Source organism: Pimephales promelas, chromosome 16 (assembly GCF_988280905.1).
Source record: "Pimephales promelas chromosome 16, fPimPro1.hap1.1, whole genome shotgun sequence".
Taxonomy (NCBI): Eukaryota; Metazoa; Chordata; class Actinopteri; order Cypriniformes; family Leuciscidae; genus Pimephales; species Pimephales promelas.
Window position 1 is genome coordinate 22,974,081 of NC_142784.1, and position 20,836 is coordinate 22,994,916.

Here is a 20,836-nt window from a genome sequence, read left to right on the forward strand (position 1 = left end):
TGTATGTTAATAAAATATTTCTTTAAATTGATTGACACGCCCAGTGATTGGTGATTTTCTAGTGCGCAACTGCGCATGACAAATTGTAATAAAATTACTTTTAACACCACCTACTAAATTTTTACCCTAAACTGATCATATTTTTTAAACTAAGTAAATTCAGTAAAAAAAAAAAAAAAAAAAAAAAGGATTTCTCTAAGTAAATAAAAGTAAATTAGGTAATCAACCCTCACTGGTCTCGGTCTCGACTCGGACTCGACTGTCTCTGGTCTCGGACTCGACTCGGACTCGACTCTCTATGGACTCGGTCTTGACTCGGACTCGACTCTCTCTGGTCTCGGTGTCGACTCGGACTCGAGTGAGGTGGTCTCGACTACAACACTGCTATCCATACCTTTGAAATCCAGGTGTATGCAATACCTGCCCTTTATAAATCCTGTGGCTGAAAACGATTGAACACGCCCCTATATATTCAAGTCTTCGCTCCCCCCACGCCCATTTTCGTGTACGCTGGAAATTTGGTGTACGCACTTTTGATAAATGAGGGCCAATGAGTTCACTGTACTAAAATGGCCCCCACAGTCATTAGATAGTCACCAGATTTTATGGGGGGCCAAACTGGAAATAATTATATGTAAATTGTGAATATATAAATGTAAATCTGAATATATAGTTACACATCTGAGTATATAAATGTAAATCTGAATATATATATGTATATCCTGAATATAACTCTGAATATGCATAATATGTAAATCTAAATATAGTTAAAATTCTTCCTATCATCACAGAAACAGCATTTTTGCTGTGATGAAGACCACTGATGTCAGTTTTTTTTAAACAAACCCTGTTTTGTGAAGACTCTATTGCAGAGATAGGACCCTAAATGTCTTCTGATCCCTGCCCTTGAGCCCCTTCACTCTTCAGACGTTCACAGCCACCACCCTTGTGTTTAATAGACAATAGTCCCTCTCATGAAAGCAAATAACTCCAGAAAAACATCCCCCCAGCATCCAGATTGGAAAGAATGACCTCTTTCCTACTTCCTGTCATTGAAGGAAAAGCAGCATTCTTTCCACCACTTCAAGAAAGCAAGACAATGTAAAGATGTTAATCACTGGTGCGTTGTCATCGGTCAAATCACAACCCATTTTCTATTGTAAGTTACAACAGGATTTGCACTCTTCATTCAGTCATGTGAATGGTTCTAATTGCAGAACGCATTGTGTTAAACAGAGCATGTCAAACATGATCCACCTTTAATGGACTGAGAAGAGAGACGTGCCCATCAGCTTGTATACATTTTGTATTTATCTTGTCTTTAAATATGTTTATACAGAGGCACGTTACAACTTAATGATAATTCACAAAATGATAGTCCTTAAAAAATTGTTGAATACCAGAGTAATATATTTCCTACATGTTAAAACCAGTTGATTTTATATTTGTAAAACCCAGAAACCCAGTACTTTACTAAATGCTTAAAATGCATGAATTTCTTTGCATGGAAAATCTAACTTTTTTTTTTTTAACTGTCGGTCTAGAAGGATGTATAATAAAATAGCAGCTGAGTTGTTGCTTCACAGTCACAGCCTTATCAGGCAGTCAATGACTTTTGTGGTACCACAAAACGGATTTTTAGACAGATTTCTGAGGCAGTGTAATGGTTTAATTATTCACAGCAAATAGAGTGTTAACTAAGCAAATATTCAAATAGTAATTTATCAGTAGAAGTGAATCAGAAGTGGAAAATGTTGGCCAAAAATGTACATTTACACACAAAAATATTGATTGAATGAAGGTATCTCAGGAGACAGGAAGTGACGCTATTGGATTCAGATGTGTCTTCATACCCTATCTTTGAATGCTTCCTCTGAAGGCAGCATTTTTCAGCTTTCGGACGCAGCCATTGACTATTTAAACTAATGTTTAAATGTGACTATTGAAACTATTCCACTAATGTTTGACAACCAGGTTGTGTGCAATTCATTTATTTAATACCAACATGTTATTTTTTAACACTATAGTTACCCTAATTAAACTAAAACTACAATTTTTTTGTGAAATGTCTTGTTTGAAAAAAATGAATTTGTTCTTTCTCGAAATAATGCAAGGTTTGATATTGTTTCATTTGGAGATTCATTCATTGATTCTATTCTATTCTATTCTATTCTATTCTATTCTATTCTATTCTGTTCTGTTCTGTTCTGTTCTATTCTTTCTATTCTATGAGATTCTATTCCATGAGGTTCTATGAGATTAGACTTAATACAACCAAAGTAATAGAATTTGACAACTTGTACAAAATTTTACTAGATTTGTGAAGTGATATAAAATGTGACCAACTGAATCTGCATCTCTTGTTTTTAGTCAACAGAGCACCGCCACACTCTCCTCCAGGTGTGCAAACAAACATTACCTGAGGTACACAGCTGTCAACATCATACTCACAAATTACAGCCAACAACATGATGAATGCTGCCTTCACTATATTCTTTCATACTGAGCTTTTTTAATCTCAAAAGAGATGTGACTGGGTTGGTCATGTGAGGGGATAAACCATGCCAAATTGATTCTTGACTGCAGTCCCACAGGAAATCTTCAGCCTATTTTCAAATACATATTCCTTGGTTTGTCTTGTTAGTTCTCAGCAGTAGATCATTGGATGGATGATCACATTACAGGCTCTCTGAATCAGTTTTTAATCCACTAATGATAGACAGTTCAGATAAAGTCAATTTTGAAACTATTTAAAAAGCCAACTAATAGGCTCATTATCAAGAACAATAGCATTTATAATGACTGTTGATAAATATAGAAAGCACTGATTAAGACTTCAGGCTCTATCGACTGAATAAATAGCTGGTTTATTGCTAATGCATTTAGATTGCATGTCAAAAATCTTGGCCAGAAACTTCAGGAGACATACAAAGCCAAATATCTCTCACCCAAACAGCAATGCATTATCTAAAAAAAAACAACAACATATTTTTGCATTAATTTGACCTGCACTGTCATCAGATCTTTAACTAATTTAACTAGATAAAGAAAATCTTTAAGAAAATGTAAACTTTTTTTTTTTTTTTTCATTTTCACAAATTTATTCAACAAAATGTTCCATGAGGGAATATTTTTCTCCAAAAAAGAATGGAAGAATGTTTTATGGACCGATGAATAAAAAAATAAAATAAAATACAATCACAGTTTTGGACTGATATAAACCGATGATAATTTCCATGTTATAGCGGATAAATATTCATAAAATTATCGTGAATATAATTGAATGGAATTCAGGTGTGTTTGATTTGGGTTGGAGATGAACTGTGCAGGACAGTCGATCGGCAGGAGCAGGATTTGGCACCCCTGGTCTAAATAAATAAAAACATTTTTTTTTTTTTTATTATTGGTGTTTTTAAATATCTAAATATGATCTTTGGTGAAATAAGCCTGTTGCTTAAAGGAGTAGTTCACTTTTTAATAAAAACTTTTGCTGATAATTTACTTTGGATGGTTCAAGGTCCAAATGAGAGTTTCAGTGCAACTTCAAAGGGCTTTAAACGACACCAGATGATGAATAAGGGTCTTATCTAGGACCCTTCGAGTCATGACTCGAAAAAAGATTTGTTCATTTTGATGAACGAGTTTGAACGAGAGTCACGAACGCTCATCACAGAACAGAGCAAGGCGAGCATTTGTGCTTATAAAAGTTAAACTGTTTTATTAATTTTTTAAATGACCGATCTCTTCGCTATATAAGACCCTTATTCATTGTCTGGTGTTGTTTAAAGCCCTTTGAAGTTGCACTGAAACTCTCATTTGGACCTTGAACTGTTTGGTTCCCAATGAAGTCCATTATATGGAGAAAATCCTGGAATGATTTCATCAAAAACCTTAATTTCTTTTCGACTGAAGAAAGAAAGATGTGGACATCTTGGATGACATGGGGGTGAGTAAATTAATTATCAGCAAACGTTTTTTTTTTTTTTTTTTTTTTTTTTTTTAAAGTGAACTACTCCTTTAAATAAGCAAAATCCAAGTTCAGCCAATATGGATTAATTTAGCATACCAATATTGTTCAAGCTAAACGAGAAGCTGCATCACAAAGTCAAGGATGTCAGTCTTGGAACAGTAGCACAACCAGTCAATTATTTGAATATTAGAATATTATTTGCTATTCCTATTTTGGAATAGCAAAATTAGGACCTTAACCTCACAGACGTGTTGTGGAGGAACTCGAAGAAAGCAGTATAGGCTATGCAGTGAGACAGACACCATCACTGAACTGAAGTAGTGTTTGAAAATGAATGGGTCGAATTCCTTCAAGCTGACGTAAAATGTATGCAGAAATATGGAAAATTCTGAAGGGTTCACAAAATGTATAGTTTCCAGAAAACTACATGCATAAGCTGAAATGATAAGCACATTAAAGATTCAAATCGTGACTATTGCTAACGTCCGTGTTTCATGTGCGTTTGTGTTGCAGTGTGGTATAGGGCGCAGCCCACTAGGTTCCTCCCACTCATCTCTCCGCACTTCACGAGCTCTCTGTGCAAACATCTGCCCTCTCTGATGATCTACAGGACACTTCAGCTCTCCACCGCGCACAAACTCCTTACACCAAACCTCGGATCAGCAAGACATGACCCACCGTTATATCGCGCCCTTGGTCGTGGGACTGATCGTCCTCGCTTGCAAAAGTAAGTCAAAGTTTCAATTGTGCGGGAAAGTTTACAACATAAATGATATCGATGAGATGCTTTCATCGTTCATGAGAATTTAATGAGAACTTTGTACCTGTAATGCATTCACAATTCATGCTGCATCTGGGGTGATGAAAGATTAACTAAAATTCCTATATGATTGTAATTTAAACGAATGGATTTCAAAAGCAAATTAATTTTTGCTTCAGATCATAAAAATGTTACAGAATACTTTCGTGATTATTATTAGCTTATTATTATTATTATATATAAACGTAAAGTTTGCAAATACGTTCAACAAAACGTAGGCTATACGTAAACGTAAAACAAAATTGTATCATTATCAACACCCCACATGCAGGTTTGAATTAAAAGAAAGTGAAATGATTTGGCTGATTGCAACTTAAGCAGTCTTTAGTGAGTATTGAGTATGTCACCTTGATGTTCTTTGGCCAAAAATGTGAAATTAACTTTAATGACCTTTAAAATCATCTTTTATTCAATTTATTTATAGATTTATAAATGTAATTTATTATTTAATTATTAAACTGTTTTTCAAGGTTGCCATTTTTTACATTGTACCATTCCTAATTTTAATACATTTTAATTCAGTAGACAAAGATACAGTGTTATGACTTATGGGTAAAACAATGTTATTGTAGCATTATGGACAAGCGCAGGAGCCTGATGTGAGGATATGTTCTTAACTGAAGGACCTTCAGTCCGAGCAGTGAAAGGAGTTTTGTGGCAACACAGTAGCAGGTCTATGTCATTGCCTTCACGCGGTCTGTTGTTAGATAACATTCTGTTTTTTAAGACTGTTTACCACGAGATTATCTCATTAAATGAATCTGGATCATACCTTGCAGATGTGTTTTAGAGCTGTGTTGAATATATGATGGAGTGGCCTACTACATTTTGTATAACTAGATGTGAGAATCGACAAGGAAAGGAAGGAACTGCATCCCCTCCACCAATGGCATTTTCTTTGTTCAGAAGCATCTGTTAACGGACGTTTAAGTTTTTAGTCATACATTGTTTCCCTCACCCTTTTATCTGCCCATCTGTGCTGAACTTCCTCAGTATTTCTTATTTTTTTCTTATTCTTTTGCCTAATTATCCTCTCTTCCGTTGACCACTGTTCAAGCTTTTCCTTGTTGTGCTGACCTTCTCCTCTTCCTCGACTTCCTTTCCTCCACACCTTTGGAGTTCTGACCTAATCTGTAGTGTATCTCATCACATCCTTCATCCTTTTAACTGCTGTTGCTGATTTAGAAACGGACACTGATAATCAAGTCACAAATTTCCCCCCAAAAGGTGTTTTTTCCTGATTTTGTTAAAAAAATTAAAACAAAAATCCATCCATCCATCCAAAAATATTTATTTTTGACAGAGAACATTTTTTTTTAAGAAAATTGACTTAAAACACTCTTTCAGGACATTGCCCGCTTTACATTATCTGCTTTTTCAATAGAAACAAGGGCAAAATATACAATAAGATGAGTAATCTAAAATTAACGGATTAGGTTTTGGTGCATTTGATTTTTATATTATCCATAACTGTTCCCAGTGTTTATAAATGTGCACAACGCATTCTCACCCCAAGGCGTCACCTTTGACCATGCTTCAATATTTGACGTTTTAGGCGCCCTTTAGCGTCACTTACATGACGCGATCCTACGGCGTCATCTAACTGACGCTAAAGGAAAGCGTCAGTTAGAGGACGCGGTTAGGTTTAGGTGTGGGGTGGGGGTAGGGTACACGCGATCCTAGGGCGTCATCTAACTGACGCTAAAGGGCGCCTAAAGCGTCAGATATTGAAGCATGTCCAAATGCTTCCCAAGGCGTCAGTTAGGTGACGCCTTGGGAGTGAGAATGGGCTGATGTGCAGCACTTATTGCTTATGCAGCATTATATCTCTTTAAATAATTAGATAATCAAAACTAACTATTGATTATCACTGTGTACAAGATCAGTTTCAGTTCCATGCTTATTTTATTTATAAGCTATTTCATCCAAAAGCTTGGTACTATAAACTTGAACATGTAAGTTTATAAGACAGTGTATAAAATTATGTTTTTTAAAAGGTATTTAATAAGCTACTCAAACTAGCTAAACAAAATAGTAAACAAGTACAAGCCAAAAATACTTAGAATACTTAATTATACTTTTAAGTTTATCTCGACCAACAAGGTCGATCATTATAGGCCAAATATACTTACTGTAGACATTTCTGTCAATATAAGCCACTTTAGTGCAATTGAAGTATATTTCTGAGAAGTACATAAAAAGTAGACTGAAAGTATACCTTTTATTTTTAAGTTTAAAAGAAGTGAAGTATATTAATATCAAACTGAAATAAACTTCTTTTTCGTAAGGGTGTTCAGGATATCTTTGGACCATTTCACTTTTCCAACTTGGTTGAATCCATCATTAGCACATTATTAAAGAAAATGCATGCGATAAAATAGCCCAAAGCCCATATATTCAGAGATGTTTATTAGACAACAATAAATTAACCTGTTTTTTTAGCCAGATCAAAAGAAATGATTGACTACTTTGTGTTAACATGTTCTTTTGTATGTGGTGCATGCCGAAATTCCAATGTGTTTGCTGGTGTTTTGCAGCTGTCTTGTTCTGTGTCAGATTCCAGGGGGTTGAACATGAAGTGCATATACAGTGAACAAAGCTTTAGTGATGCTTTGAAGAGATGCCTCCCTCTCTGAGTCATTGAAAGACTAAAGCACTAGGATCTTAACATTTTAGCACATAAAGACACAAATTGTCATTCTTGACACCATCCAATTAAGGGTTAAAGGCCATTTTTATCTCAGCGCTATGTGAAAGATAATGTGCATTTACTCTTACAAAGACATTGTAAAACAGTAAAGGTCTTTGTATTTAATTGTATATATCGGATACAGGGAAGTAAGGATGTCTTAACATTTCAGTCAATCATGTCTTATTAAAGTAAAAGAACAGAAAGTTCAGTTCATTTTGAAAAGTTACATTGACCAAGATTGACTTTTGATTATGTCAAAAGTTTGTTAGAGGGTTGGTTCATATTGAAAGTTCATCTCATGGCTTCATCCTAAATAAAAGGAACCAAGATAGATTTATCTTTTTTATTGTTAGATCTAGAATGAGAAGTTTAGTCATCTTGAGACAAAGAAGTGAAAGTATGATGGATTTTATCACACAATAGAAATATAAAATCAGAACTGGTTATAGTCAACATAATTAATCTTTATCTATTAAAATTTCTACGACAATAGCATGTATATTCTAAACAAAATGTAAAAAAGTAAAAGGCACATTTTTTTTCCTTTTATGAAATGGTGCTCTGAAATAGGCTACTTGTTTGTTATTATCGAGTCCTCATTTTCATCCATGGCAAAACTGAATATCATTCCACTCATCTGGATAAATGAAACTGCCGCTACTTTAATCTCTCGTATCACTCTGCAGACTCACACTCCTTTGTTTTATACAAACTGGCGCCATCTTGCATCTCTATTATTGGTGAAGAGATTTACAACTCCCAAGGTCCATTACATAGCTACGTCATAAAGCATAATATGTTTATTCCAAACAGAAGGTTGTTCAGGGAAGTTTTATTTCATTTATCTGAGGTTAAAAAAGTAAACTGTGTGCTATAGGAATGACCACTTCAGATGTGACCGTATCCTCTGTCCAGGGTATGTGAGCGGAGTGGAGCGGCAACAATTTCCCCTCCACGCTCCAAGCATTATATAATCACTCCGCTCCAGCTCCGCTCCGGGTTCACCATTTACCGCTCCCGCTCCACTCCTCGCTCACTGATATCAGAAACACCGCTCCGTGTTCGCTCCCCAAGGAAATTCCGAATAAAGTATTTAAGTATGCTTTAAAATCTCACAAAATGTCTCCTCATCATAATAGATACATAGGCATAGTAAATAAATAAAAAACAACGTTAGGAGAATAGTTGCAATGTTGTTTATTGGATTTGGATAGTGTGCAAACTTTTCCTATGACATGCTATGCTTATTACAGGTTATCAGCATTATAAATTAAATATCATTGCTGCTTTTTGCAGAGCACATTTTGTTTGGAAAGAAGAAAATAACTACGTTTTCATCAGTTATTTATCTACGGGTCGCTACATTTCTCACAGATTTATGCTAATTTAAAATCAAATACTGACAGATAGCCGACTGTATGATTACATTTGTTTGAATGCAATGCATTAGTGAGAAAGCGATTGCGTTGGTGAATAAGTGTTACCTGTTTAAAATGTGCTTTCACCCCGCCCGATCCAGCGCCCCATCTCATGAAAGTGCGTAGGCTATCTATATTTTATTTCTCGTGGGCATAGCCTACGATACGCACTTAATGGCAAGAACGCACTTCACACCCATCCTAACCAAGGGGTTTAGTGTGCGTCATTTGCACGCACAAACAATTTTTTGGCATATAATAATAGGCACGAGAAATAAAATGTGTGCTATAGATTCGCACTTTCATGAGATCGTGGTGCCTGCCCGCTCATATTCAGTACAGGCTTGATAACTATAACCTCCCGCAGCCACTCATGTCCATCGGCGTCATCATAACCCTCACATTTTTTTCTGATTTGAGTGATCCATCTGTATCATGCTAGCGTAATGTGTTTAACACCTGAATCCTTACTAAAAATGCAGTTCTATAATGAGCCGTTGGCATGAATTGTCCTCGTGATAGAGCGGTAGTGGAGCGCGCTCGGAGCGAGTGAAAACCACGACGCTCCGACTTTTAAAAAATCCGCTCCGCGCTCCATTCAAAATCATGCCGCTCCACTCCTCGCTCCGCTCCCACTCCACTCCGCTCACATACTCTGCCTCTGTCTGAGCTTTTTGTGTTCATCACATGTATTAGTGAACAGTAATTTCTGCATGCCTTGCATTCAGTGTGTGCTACAGTATTTGTTGTTGATGAGAGGCATTCTGGGTCTGAGCCCTATTTTATTTGAGTGATGGATAGCAGCTGACCATCCATTAGTGTTCAATCACTGTGCTCAACTGAGAGTCATTTCCCCTTTACACTGCTCTCTGTTTCTGCTCAGACCTAGATCTTCTCAAGTGTGGCCTCTTGCCACTCGGTTTCCAGGAATAATCAATGCTTATTGTGCATGCATTGCATATGCATTATTTTTCCGTTCTATCCATATCTATGCTCTAAATATTGGTCCTTATAACAGAAGAAGAAACCAGTGTATGAAATTCTGTGTCTATCTGTGTTGTATAAATATGTGTCTGGTTAATGCAGTATTGTTGAGATTAAACTGACACAATCCAGATCTCTGCTAGCATAAAAATCCCTGCACTCTTGTTAAATTATTACTATATAAACTGAAGTTTGAAGGCTTGGCTTGTTTTCAGGAAAAGTCATTATTGCATTTGACAAGCTTGTTTCCCATTTTTTGTAGTTTTATGAGGAGACACGTAATAAAATCAATGTTTTTTGTTGTTGTTGTAATTTTCCAGAGTTTTTATGTTGTTTGAAATACTTAGAATTTTAACAAAACAAGCTATTTTTTTCCCAAAAATGTAAACACTGTGGCCTTATCCAAACATTATTCTGTTTGTTTGATCATCCCGACCAGCCCAACATAAAAATGCTCAACCAATGACAGTATTTTTTGACATTATTGGAGTAGAAATTATAAATAATTTTTAATATATTTTGCTTTCATTTAAAAGCAATCAGCTATGTCTTTGAATTTTAAACATGTTAATGTAAGAGTCCAGCATGACATATGCTACAACATACATAAAGTTTCAAGCAAGGGTCACTTGCTGCTGTTACCGTCAAGAGCATGTTTTATCTAAATGAGCAGACTTCATAAACTGTGTCACACCTTACCAATCGCAAAGTTTTTGTACATTTATGCTGCTAATTGTGACTTTAAACTCTTTCCAAAGGATGGTAGATGATACTGAACTCTGTAAGTGAACAGTGAGATCAGAGGCTCCACAATTCCTTTGCAGCTAAATTTAGTAATGTTTGATTCCTTGGCTTGGAGCTTAGTTATTTCCAAAAAGTGTATTACATTTTTCTCCCTCCATTATATACTGCACAATTTATAATATTTTAAGCATTGCTAATTGCAAATTTTAAATTAGGGCTATGTGTAAAACAGGGTTTGGGTTTGTGTGCACTTTAAGCAAAGCAAATGACATGACATGATGATCATGGCATGGTGGTCAGGGGAATCAGACAATGTTGGAAAGTGTGGTATGTGTTGTTGGATATCATCATATAAGCTGTGTGTGGAGGGCTTTCCAGAATTAAATATTATCATTAGCAGTTATTCAGGATGTCAAATGAAAATCGGCTTTGGAATAAGAAGTCTTGTGCCGGAGATTTACCTATACAGTTTTAAACACACAGATGGTCTGTTTGGAAAGAATTGTCAACTGTCTGGTTGAAATGTGCACTTTTATCATATTTAGTTCCCATTCACTGTCTAGGGTCAAATGTATAGTGGTAATTTTGTTTAAAAAATCAGTATCATTTAAAATATAAACTTGCCATTCACTTAAGCACAGCAAATAAACCTCTTGATGAATTCTTAAAACAAGAAAAACAAATTTTCAAAAGGGGAAAGAAAAACGTTTACAATAAGGTGCCATTTGTTACCAGTTAACATGACCTAACAATGAAAAATACTTGTAAAGCACCTATTAATCTTAGTTTATGTTAATTTCAACATTCACTAATACATTCAAATTAAAAGTAGTATCTGTTAATATTATTTATTTAATAAACTTCAGCTAACATGAACTATATGAACAATTATATCGTTAAACAAAGATTCATAAATATGTGTTGCTCATTATCATTATTTAGTTTATGGCACCTTGTTACCCAAAAAATAAACTCTCTAAAACAAGCCTTAATTTGCAGTTTTATCTTGCAAATTTGAACATATTAAGGATGTTTAGATATCTTGACTGAAAAACAAGACAAAAATTCTGATTGAGAGATCTGTTTGCAGTGTAGCTGAAGCTGTTTAATGTCACCAGCACTGACTAGATCTGACACATTCCCAAACTGCTTTCACTGTTCTGTATGTGGGTCCCAGCAAACAGCTGCTCACACCTGGCATTCAAACAATCACAGAACGTGCTCAAGTTCAGGTTTCAGAAACCCCCACCTCAGAAAACACCACCTCTCTCGCTGTGTTACAGCCATATGATTCACCCTGATTGCTCAAACACAGAGTCTGCATTACTTTCAGACTGATTTCCTTTTATGACCAGCACATACTCATGGCAAACTTATCTGATTGTTTGGGAATGTGGTTGATAATAACCATGAATGGTCAAGCTCATTATACATTGTCATGCAGTGCATAAAGTCACATTCATATGGTCTGATGGATCACATAACTTCAGAGATTAGTCCCATAATAGAGTCAATCACTGTCTACTACTTAGATGAGAGTGAGACTCATAGACAAGTTTTCATTTTGAATGATTAGAAAATAAAAGCTCTCATTAGTGGACTATTATTTCAAGCAGCATTGTAATAAAACAAAGAAACCTAAGATTGTTGCGTTAGATATATAACATTCATTTTTGACATTCATGGTAACTTTGTGGCAGCACTGAAATATTTCCTGATGGAACAGGCCACACGTGGGCTGGAAAAAGAGCCCTGCTGGCCAGTTTGTCTAAACCTCTGTTTGCATTTGAGATCTGTAGAACAACAAGCTAGAAGATTTTGACATGAAAGTGCTGCATTTTGAGACATAATTAATTTTCAACAAATCTGTGAAATTGGGCAATTTTTTGCTAGGTTAATTTAACATTAAAAATCTGTGAAAATGGATTTACATTAGTATTTGAATGTTTGTGGTTGTACGATTTTGTTTTGAATTTTTAGATTTGACAAAAGTCTCTTATGCTCATGCACCAAAACAGTAATATTTTTGCTATTTAACATATTTTTTTCTAAATGTAATTCAATTGTAATTTTCAGCAGCCGTTACAGCAGTCTTCAGTCACAGTGTCACACGATTCTTCATTAATCACTCTGATATGCTGATTTGGCGAAGTAACATTTATTATGATTATCATTGTTGAAAAGAGTTGAAAGCTGTAGTGTATAAAGTAGTTTATATAAATGCATTATTTTAAGCTAAATAAATGTTTTATCCCTGTTCATAATTTGAACTTCTGCGAACATTCCAGTTCATGATGAATGTATAGACAATAAATTATCTCAGTCTTTGTTCAACACACTCTAACTTTGCATTATTGATAACATGACTGAAGACAGATGGAAGAACTGCCACTTCCGTTTCTGAACCTGACCACACACTAACTGTTTGCTTAAAAACAAAGAACAAATTTTGAGGGTTTTTAAAATCATATAGGTTTGTCAATTTGAAAGATTAAAGGTTTAAGAGACAACAGTTTCCATCTGCAAGTCTTTCTTAAAGCGATAGTTCCTGCATATTTAAATTGAACTCGTATGTTTTACTTTCATCTGTTGAAAATGAGAAGTTTAGCAGAATGTCTGAGCTGCTCTTTTCTATTCTAGTGGATGATGATTGCAGCCTGTTAAACTCCAAAAAAAGTCAAAAAGCATCACACCATTATATACTGTACTATAATCCAAGTCTACTGAAGCTATAAAATAGATTTGAGTGAGTACTTGACACCCGTGGTTACCATTCATTTTCATTGTATGGAAAAGAGCAGACTGGACAATCTTTAGAAGACAGAAATTCAAAGGGGTTTTGAAAGACATGGGTCAGCAAATTAGGAAAAAAACTACTCCTGAGAGAATAACGTCACTTCCTGTCCGGATTTAATCCAAAAAGGATGCCCAGTTTAATTCATTCTCCAGAACATTTGCTGCACTTTGGGGACATGAGATGCATAATGGTTAGAGGAAACAGAACTCTTCAATTTGCAAAAGTCGGCTGGGCCCACGGTCCTGCCCAGTGGGAACGCAGTAGGCCTGAATGCGGCTCTTGTTCTGGAGGTCTGGAGGCCTCAGAGGAACTGCACTCTGCTCAGCTCTGGCCATGTGCCACAGTCTAACTGCTTCTAACATTCTGCATCTACTTTAACTCAATAAGAACAAATCATGTTGGACTATATTTTTCTAGATTTATAAAGGAATCTGAATGCTTATGTGATATGGGAAAAATGAGTGTACAGCTGTTCTGTTCGCTAGACTTGACAATAAATAGGTCACAGTTCATGTGTCTGCAGTGGGCCGTCATTTCAAATGGATCTAAGTTGTATAAATGGATCCCTTTACATTAATAATGTTTGCAGATGTGGGCTGAAGTTAAAAATTTCATGCCATTTAGATCGGTGGTTTGACACATTGGGTGGCGTAGAGGCTGCAGGGCATGATACGTCATTGCAGTTGAACATCAGTCTCGAGTTTGTTTGGAGTTCATTCAGAATATTTTGTTGGCAAGTAATATTTTAAAATGTATACTTAAGAAATCAAAATATTTGTATGGCATGGCCGAATGATTTTAAACAGAACCGCAGTGCAGTTTTGGAGAACATCAGTTGGTCAGCATGCAAATCCCGAGGCCAAACTATTTTTATGTTTGTTAATCATGTTCTGTTGAATTTGCTGTCTCATGTGCAACTGAGAATCACTGTGAGCTTAGAGACAGATTTTAACAGCCTTGCATGGTTTAATGCTCAATATGAAGTCTGCATGGTGGCATGTTAAGTAAACTGGCATTGTGATTAGCCTCATTTTTGTGGTTTTCTTAAACTTTTTAGCAATTATGTGTTCTTAAAATAGAGCTCTGGATCATCTTGTGCTGGAGATCGGGATGGAAATTATGAGTTGTGGATGTGAATGGCCAGAGGGTGTCCTAAACTGAATGGAGGTATTGTCTTTCAATAGCTCTTAAAATGTGAAACACACACAACTGTATATTTAATTACTAATAATCACATGGCAATGAATCTGTAAACCCCTTCAACACCTTGAGAGCTGTCTTAAGAAACTTAATAAGTTAATAAACTGGAATGCTCTACTGTGCACCACACTAGTGCACCGCATGAGAGACTATAGGCCTACTTGAAATGTATTTGCAATTGATTTAAGCATGTTGCTAAGCTAACAGTAAAGCCCTATTCCTAAGGGATTTGTTTTACAAGGGTACATGCGTGATGTAATTTTAGCACAGGACCTCTGTAATATTAAAGGCCAATTCACACAGGATAAGAAATCTCAGTAAAACTAGCAAATGGGATGGGTAACTTGATTTACGCACCGCTGTCACCTCTGTCTCATGTGTGTATTGCGTTGCTTCACTGCGTTGCTTAAGATTCTCTGTAACTAAGTCAAAATCTGTTACTAGACCTTTAAGCAAATTTGGATTCATTGAAACCTTAGCTTGTTGTTAGGTCATGAGGTTATATATTTAGACAGTCTAGTTTTGTTTCCTCTATTAATTCTCAGACGTACTAACTTTGGTCCAAGTGTTGGGGACATTTAGTTTTTAGTCAACTGGCCCTGGCACGCACTAGTACGACTGCTCGTTAGCATAGTTGGAGTGATAACAGCAATATGCTTTTCAATGAAAGGTTTAAGTATAATTTCAGTTTTGCCATTTATTTAATGTTTGTTAAACTATTAAACATATCGGCTCAACTGATTTGCAGAGAGGGGATTTAAAGCTGTTCCCTTTCACTGATTCACTTTTCAGTTTTTACTTCTTATAACGTTAGCCTTTTTTGTTGATCACATATTTTGTGTTTTAACAGCTAGATCATGTTGCCATGGACACAGTTCTGTTCACTCCGGTAATATAATCATTGTCATTCAACCTCAATCAGTCAGTCAATCAGTGAAATTATTGATATCTTTGGTAGGTAGCCATGTTACAAGTGGGAAAATGTATAGCAAGGCAGTTGTTACAGTGAATACAACCCCTTCAGGCTGATTCAAGACCCCTCCGCTTCACGCTAGAGTTTGCGGTGTTGAATTCGCTATAACAACCGCCTCGCTATACATTATGATTTACTTTATTTTTATGAAAATGATAACTGCGTCGGGCTGAAACTAGCAAAAAACGCATCTCGACGCATAGCGCCATTTAAGTCATGATTATTAAATTCACTGAAATAATACATGCCATGCCATGTCTGTGCCATTGTGTTCAAAAGAGTTTCTTAATCTAAGAACCAACACACATCATTGGTTGGGCCTTACGTTAACTGCTGTCAGATCGCTCAAACAAACAGAGCAATAGTTTAGAGCCACAGTGTTTACACTCTTCTGGGAAATCAGTCGGTGAATGGCTTACTTATAGTTGTTTTTCACTTTAAACTGGGCTAGGAGAAAGTGTTTAACACATTTTAGTTTGAATGGCCAGAGCAGCTCTGACATCACCTTAAGACTGAAGTTCTTTTGAAATCAGTTTTTATTTGATTATACAGAAGTCTTTTAGATAAACACATTTGTGAGATGTGGAGGAGGACAGCTGAGGAAGATTTCAGGCTCAAACACCTTCATAATGCGGATATGAAAAGATAAGTTAAAGAGCTCGGCCATGTGATCTGATTTTAGAAAACAGACCCCTGTCTTTCTCTGAAATCAGGCAAAATATATGTCAAAAGTGTTGCTTGATATGCTGTGTTTTGCTGTTATGATGATCATATCAGTATGTGGCAGAAAAACAGCAAGATTTTTCAGTCTGATATTGTCACCCAGAGTCACATCTGTCAATCTGTAGCCATTAACCAATAAGTTGATTGAATTATTATTTTTTGCTGATATGCATTTAAAATTGTGAGTCTTTCTCTTCCAGGAAAATGGACAAAAATATGAATGACTCTGTACTACACAGATTTTTGATTAAAAAAAAGTGCTCCCTCCCCCCAATATCTGCCAATGACTAGCATTAACAAATAGCAAATCACGTTAACCAAACAGCCTATTATCTTTTTTAAGAGATGAACTCTTTGATATATCCTGAAATGTTCTGTTTCATTGGAAATACGTCAACACACAGAATAGAAAACTGCATTCATCAAGTAATTTCATGGGCTTTTTACAGGCACAGCAGTGTAATTTATTAGGCTCCCAACCTTGTAACCTCTGTCATACAGACCCCTCCGTGTTCTCAGCTCAGGATTCATGACCTGAGAAATAGTTTTGTCATTGTGGATCCTGCATATATCCTGATTTGGTGCTGGCGTGCCTAATTTCTGTAAAACGGTGGCTCCCCTTTCCCACTTGCAAGTGAAACGGACACTTGTGGGGTTAGTGGCTGGTGACAGAGAGTGAATTGTAGGGCGTCTGGCTTGTGGGACAGAGGGTACTCCATAATAGTCATCTTATCCCAGCCATGATATGGCAAGAGATGCCAGACATTCCTCAGAATCTTCCCTCACCGTTTCATTGCTCCCCCTTATAGAGTTTTGTGCCCCTGGTTCTTCGTTCTGGACCTTTGCCATAAGTGAAAGTTTACCCCAGCGATACAAACCACCACAAATCCCAGATGGTTCTTGACACAACATATAAAATCCTTATCCACTGGCACCACCCCACCTTTTTGCTGTAAACCAAAACCATTAACGTGTTCTCTGAAATTCACAGCTACCTTAGATCCTGCAACTTATTTCAATTCAATGTAACCTCTGCAAGTTTTATATACAGTTAAAAAGTTCTAAAATAAATTAAGACTTTCATTCAGCAACGCAATATTACACGGAAGCCATCTTTCTGGCTGGGAAAATGCCACTCTGGCCATTGTGTGGTCTTACCCCTGCTCTTTTTGTGGCAGTACTGTAAATTTGGCTTTATGGTGTCAGTAGTTTAAGGCCATTGTTTTAATTGACACTGTAGCTTTAAGAAAAGATTTTCGTACTATCATAATATTAAATACGTTGCAAACGTTCCGTCAATACAATGTACACTTTTTAAGTGGACTTCCTTCCATCTTTATGTAGGACCTTTTACAGTCTTGCAGGGGATCCATTTGTATCCATGTAGTGAAGCAGATTGTAAACAGCCACTAGCTGAGGCTTTGAAGGCCTTCAGCTATTAGTGAAAAGGGATAGATGTTCCTCAGGGAGCTGATGTTGACAAGGAAAAGCGGATTCTTCTCATCCTTCATTTATGCAACTTAATAATTTATGTTGTTTCCGGAAACACCAATCTCTGCTGATCACAAACATCTAAGAAGCCTTTTACGGCCTTTATGACGTCTCCTCCTCAGGCAGACACAACAGCTCACAGTCTTGAGCCAACAGGAAGTGCTGTTTGAATCAATGAATTGCTTGGCATGAAGACTCAAATTTCAATGTGAAAAACTTGAACTCAATCATTGTCTGATCCAGAGAATGATGTCGATGATCTCCAATTTGAGAGCTTTGTAAAGGGACAAACTACCATTTTGGCATTTTGCTTTTTACTGAGAATGGCTTGGCAAGAGCTCATAGTTATTTTTATAATATCGCATTGCTGCATTACAGTAGGCCACCAATACTTGACTCTCCAGTCTCCAATAGTAAACTGAGGTTTCTGTGTTTAAACAGATGTGGGTGCAATAGATCACACTTCGGACATACAAAAATATTTTTGGAAGCATTTGGGTATTCTACAACTATGGGCACTTTTGGCCCTGTAAACATTTATAAAATAAACTCACACTCACTAGTTTAATTAATGTGTCCATTAGCAGGAAGTATTTTTTTCTAAAAGTAATAAAAATTCCCACCACAACTCAAAATTTTGGCAGCATTATGTGGTGGAAATTATGACGACTGAAACTATTTTTTGTACAATGTACAACATCATAGCATCTATTCAAAATATACCTAATTAATATTGTCACACATTATTTTTTTTTTTAATAGTTTTGACAAAAATCTAACTCTGGGACATGGAATATGTAGAAGAGTACATTTGTTGTATATATCCGTTTCAACGCACCAAACTAGGATTTAAGTTTTTTCGTTTTCTCCCGGAGAGTCCAGTCCTCTCTGAGCTCTTCTGTTTACATAATTCTGGCCTTCAAAATATGAGACTTCCACTTTTTCTGTCATCACAAAATTCCATGGAGATTAAAAGATGATTAACCTAACAAACATTTATTTTTTATCTGTTTTATTTTCTATCCCGCATACTTGTGTCACAAGGTAAATGCAGCTCTTTTGGCACGCTGGGAGGCTTGTGAATCAGAACTCAACATCATGCCAGTTTCCAATACACCAAAAAAGGAATGGGCCGCTCTCTAGCGCTCCATCACGTCGGGATACCGGCTATCTTTAGAGCTTAGATCTGCTCAACCAATGAGAGATCTCCATCGCATATCCCATTCTTCTCAGGGCAAGTCATCACAATGGGTGCTGCATAAATAAAAAGCATGTCCTGCTGCTTGTTCCCATAGCCCAGAACTCAGCATCTATTTTTGCTTTCCCCAAGCATGCAGTGAGTATGATTCGTCTGAGACGTGGGAAAAAAGAACAGAGGGGAAGTGGAGGTTCATGGGAGGATGCTTGGGGAAAAGTCCACAGAGAACATTGCTAATACAGTCCATTTGTTATGATTGTTGAGTTTTTGTGTGTGCGCGTGTGTGTTTGTGAGCTCAGACAGATGCTTTTTGTAAACCAATCAAGATTAACATTTTTAAGTGCACCCTTTATAATATCTTATAAATCTTGAAGGTTGTTGCGGGGGGCGACAGTCTGACGTTTCATGTTGTGGGTTGCTGGTGTGTGTGTGTGTGACACTCTGGGAGTGTGAGATGGAGTTTAACAGCTGCTTTTGTGTGTGTTATCTCTCCACTTGAGAGTAATAATAAAACACGCAGACAACGGTTATAGTACGGTATGCTTTTCCAAGGTCACATCAGCTCAAGATTTTGGGCTTTTAAATAGTGATTATGTTCTCATTACTTTAATCTCACCATAAAACTGCTTTAAAAGATCTTGCGATAAGCTTTGTATCGCATTTGGCTCAGGCTGTTCTTCTTAAGGCTTTCCAACACTCTGTCCATGTCATTCAGCAGCCCAGGCTGAAGTAAAGCAACTTCACTCGAAACCCATTAAAGCCTTTTAAAAAGAACCTCTGAACCTCAGGTCAAGGCAATAATTAGCTGGGAAGCATAGAAGTGCCTGCCATTTATGCTTTAATAGGAAGTTCTCCTCTTCAGAGCACACCTGTCTCTTTACTCTGATGTTTGACTGATAGCATGCGGAGGTCTATATATACACCAACAATATGACATTCATGCTTATAATAATAAAAAGGTGCTAGATTGCTTCTATGGCTTGTTCTCAAGAAAAGCTTACCTTTGTTAGGTTAGCCGAATGATCGAATTATATGAATTTACATTAACAATGACTGTGTCCCATTCAGAATAGTGTATTGGAATTTGTGCATTTCAAATGATTTAACATTGAAAATGGTATGCTAAAAGTGGGTGGTTTATTTTTTTAATCTGTATGCTCTTTTTAGCTTATCAGATTTTTCTGAAAAGTTGCCACTGTGTTGTTAATAAATCGAAAAGTTAAGCAATAGTGCATTTAAGGTAATATATTTAACTAAATAATAATAATAATAATTACAACAATATAGCTCTTCTATGTTATTTTGTTATATTAAACATTAATAATAACTTAATATTAATTAATTATTAATTAATAACTTAATATTAATAATAACATAAAACAGAATTTGGCCCTACTTAAAAAATGTGAAATGTTTATTAAATCATCAACACATAAAGATTTTTTTTATTGTGGTTGCTAATTAGTGTAATATTTTGCTATACTCAAGATTTACAAATTTCAATATGTAGAAAAATTCCAACAAATTAAATAATCCTTACATATTTTGAATTAATTTTAAATTAGTAAAAGAAACTAGAGCTTAATAAAACATTTTTTTTTACAAATCTTAAACTTATGTATAATTTTTTTACTCATTTAAAATTCTTAATTCATAATATGTAAGAATTATTCAATTTAATTTGATGAAATTGTACTATTATTTTGAATTATTTTGTAAATATTGAAAAAAGGCTTTTGTCTATAATTGCATCAGCCTACTTTAAGATGAATGTCTGTCTTTGGTTCATTGCATGCAACCTCTCTGGTATAATAGGAGCCTTTTCA

The 20,836-nt window shown here is 35.9% G+C and overlaps 1 protein-coding gene across 2 annotated transcripts in view; it reads left to right on the forward strand.

Moving 5' to 3' along the window:
- mcamb (melanoma cell adhesion molecule b) overlaps positions 1-20,836 on the forward strand; it is a 47,265-nt gene that overhangs the window by 12,602 nt on the left and 13,827 nt on the right. For both annotated transcript variants that reach the window (XM_039670678.2, XM_039670679.2), the window contains exon 2: positions 4,484-4,697. In XM_039670678.2, coding sequence (XP_039526612.2) covers positions 4,640-4,697 — 58 coding nt within the window. In that variant the 5' untranslated portion in view covers positions 4,484-4,639. The remainder of the gene's footprint in view (positions 1-4,483; positions 4,698-20,836) is intronic.